Source organism: Pediculus humanus, genomic scaffold, assembly GCF_000006295.1.
Source record: "Pediculus humanus corporis 1103172107707 genomic scaffold, whole genome shotgun sequence".
Lineage (NCBI taxonomy): Eukaryota > Metazoa > Arthropoda > Insecta > Psocodea > Pediculidae > Pediculus > Pediculus humanus.
Genome location: NW_002987311.1, coordinates 1,953 through 4,171, shown reverse-complemented (window position 1 = coordinate 4,171; position 2,219 = coordinate 1,953). Strand labels below are relative to the sequence as shown.

The 2,219-nt window shown below is 31.2% G+C and overlaps 1 protein-coding gene across 1 annotated transcript in view; it reads left to right on the top strand.

The window, feature by feature from the left end:
• Positions 1 to 1,432, top strand: part of Phum_PHUM306900 (sodium channel protein type 4 subunit alpha, putative) — a gene marked incomplete at both ends in the record, with an annotated part of 17,724 nt that extends 16,292 nt beyond the window's left edge. Inside the window, 3 exons of the mRNA XM_002427203.1 lie at positions 73 to 118; positions 202 to 506; positions 593 to 1,432. Coding sequence (XP_002427248.1) covers positions 73 to 118; positions 202 to 506; positions 593 to 1,432 — 1,191 coding nt within the window. The remainder of the gene's footprint in view (positions 1 to 72; positions 119 to 201; positions 507 to 592) is intronic.
• Between the last annotated feature and the right edge of the window lie 787 nt (positions 1,433 to 2,219).

Below are 2,219 nucleotides of genomic sequence, written 5' to 3'. Positions count from 1 at the left end.
ATATTTATTGTTATTTTTAGTTCAGAATGTTTAATGAAAATTTTTGCTTTACGCTATCATTATTTTGTTGAGCCCTGGAACCTTTTTGACTTTGTCGTCGTCATTCTTTCTATTCTCGGTAAGTTAATTATAATAATTAATCACGTTCGATCATATTTTTTTTCGACATTCTCTTTACTTATGAAATTTTTTTTTATTTAGGGCTCGTGCTCAGCGACATTATTGAAAAATATTTTGTTTCACCGACTCTTTTGAGAGTGGTACGTGTGGCTAAAGTCGGAAGAGTTCTTCGATTGGTAAAAGGAGCCAAAGGAATCAGAACGCTTCTTTTTGCATTGGCCATGTCACTTCCCGCTCTTTTCAACATATGCCTCTTACTTTTCTTGGTCATGTTCATATTTGCCATATTTGGTATGTCTTTTTTCATGCACGTGAAACCCAATAGCGGAATAGACGACGTGTACAATTTTCAAACGTTCGGCCAGTCCATGATTCTTTTGTTTCAAGTAAGTAATTAAATATTTTAAAAAATCCGCGTGTTATGCATACGTATTCCAATATTGTTATCGGTTGGGTATCGTCATTTTCGCAGATGTCGACGTCCGCGGGTTGGGACGGAGTTTTAAATGGAATCATTAACGAGGAAGATTGCGACGTTCCAGACAACGAAATGGGGTTTCCAGGAAATTGCGGAAATTCTACCATCGGTATAACGTTTCTTCTAAGTTATTTGGTAATAAGTTTTTTAATTGTTATTAACATGTACATTGCGGTGATATTGGAAAATTACTCTCAAGCCACGGAAGACGTACAAGAGGGTCTAACGGACGATGATTACGATATGTATTACGAAATTTGGCAAAATTTCGATCCCGACGGGACGCGTTACATTCGTTACGATCAGTTATCTGAATTCCTAGATGTTTTAGAACCTCCCTTGCAAATTCATAAACCTAACAAATATAAAATAGTGTCGATGGATATTCCTATTTGCAAAGGAGATAAAATGTTTTGTGTCGATATATTGGATGCTTTGACTAAAGATTTTTTCGCGAGAAAGGGGAATCCGATAGAAGAAACGGTAGAATTGGGAGAAGTACAAGCACGTCCCGACGAAGCGGGTTACGAACCCGTATCGAGCACTCTATGGCGTCAGAGAGAAGAATATTGCGCCAGATTGATTCAAAACGCATGGAGAAAACACAAACAGCAACGAGTCGGAACGGATAACGAAGAAGAAAAACCGGAAAGCGGTTCTAGGACACCGGAAGCGGGTGGTCCCGGTTCAAAAGATCAAAGTCCGACGGATTCTTCGAACGCGAGACAAACGGAAATATTAGTTGAAAGCGATGGTTTCGTTACAAAAAATGGGCACAAAGTTGTGATACATTCACGATCACCGAGTATCGGTTCTAAACAAGCAGATGTCTGAGCCAGGCTACGCCCCTCTTCTTTACAATGTGACGCTGATGCTTAAAAAAAATTAACAAAGATCTCGTTCCTTTTTTTTCATTTATTTATTATTAATTTATTAAATAAATTGATTCCAACAAAGAAAAAAAACCAAAAAAAAAAAAGACTAAAAAATTATTATTTATAATTAGCTTCTTCAAATAATTAATAATACAATTAAAGCACAGATAAAAATTTCTGTTATTTGTTATAATTATTTATTTTAAATTATATAAATTTAATCATATCAGATTAAATCTGTGCTAATTGTATTTTAATATAAAATAAAAAAAAATTATTATTAAAAATTTTTTATATATTAAATTAATAATTATTTACGAGATCGTTAAAAAAATTTTTTTTTTTTTTTTTTTAATAACAATAATTGTTATCAAGTGATAAAGTGTCACTTTGCCATAAATAAAAGAAGTGGGGCGAAGGTAATTATTATTATTATTATTATTATTATTTAGTATTTTTTAAATTTACTTTTCTTGTTCAGACAAATATATATATATATATATATATATATATATTGGTGAATGACAAAAAAAAAAAAAAAAAAAACAATTTCTGCTTAACTGCTATAAAAAAAAAAAAAAAAAACATATTAAAATTATATGAAATAAATAAATAAATAATAATAATAATAATTAAACAAATTACACCCCCCCCAAAACTTTTTTTTAAAATTCTAGTGTTTCATATGATAATAAGCGCGATGATGATGATGATGATGTATGAATAGAAAAAAAAAAAAAATTTAA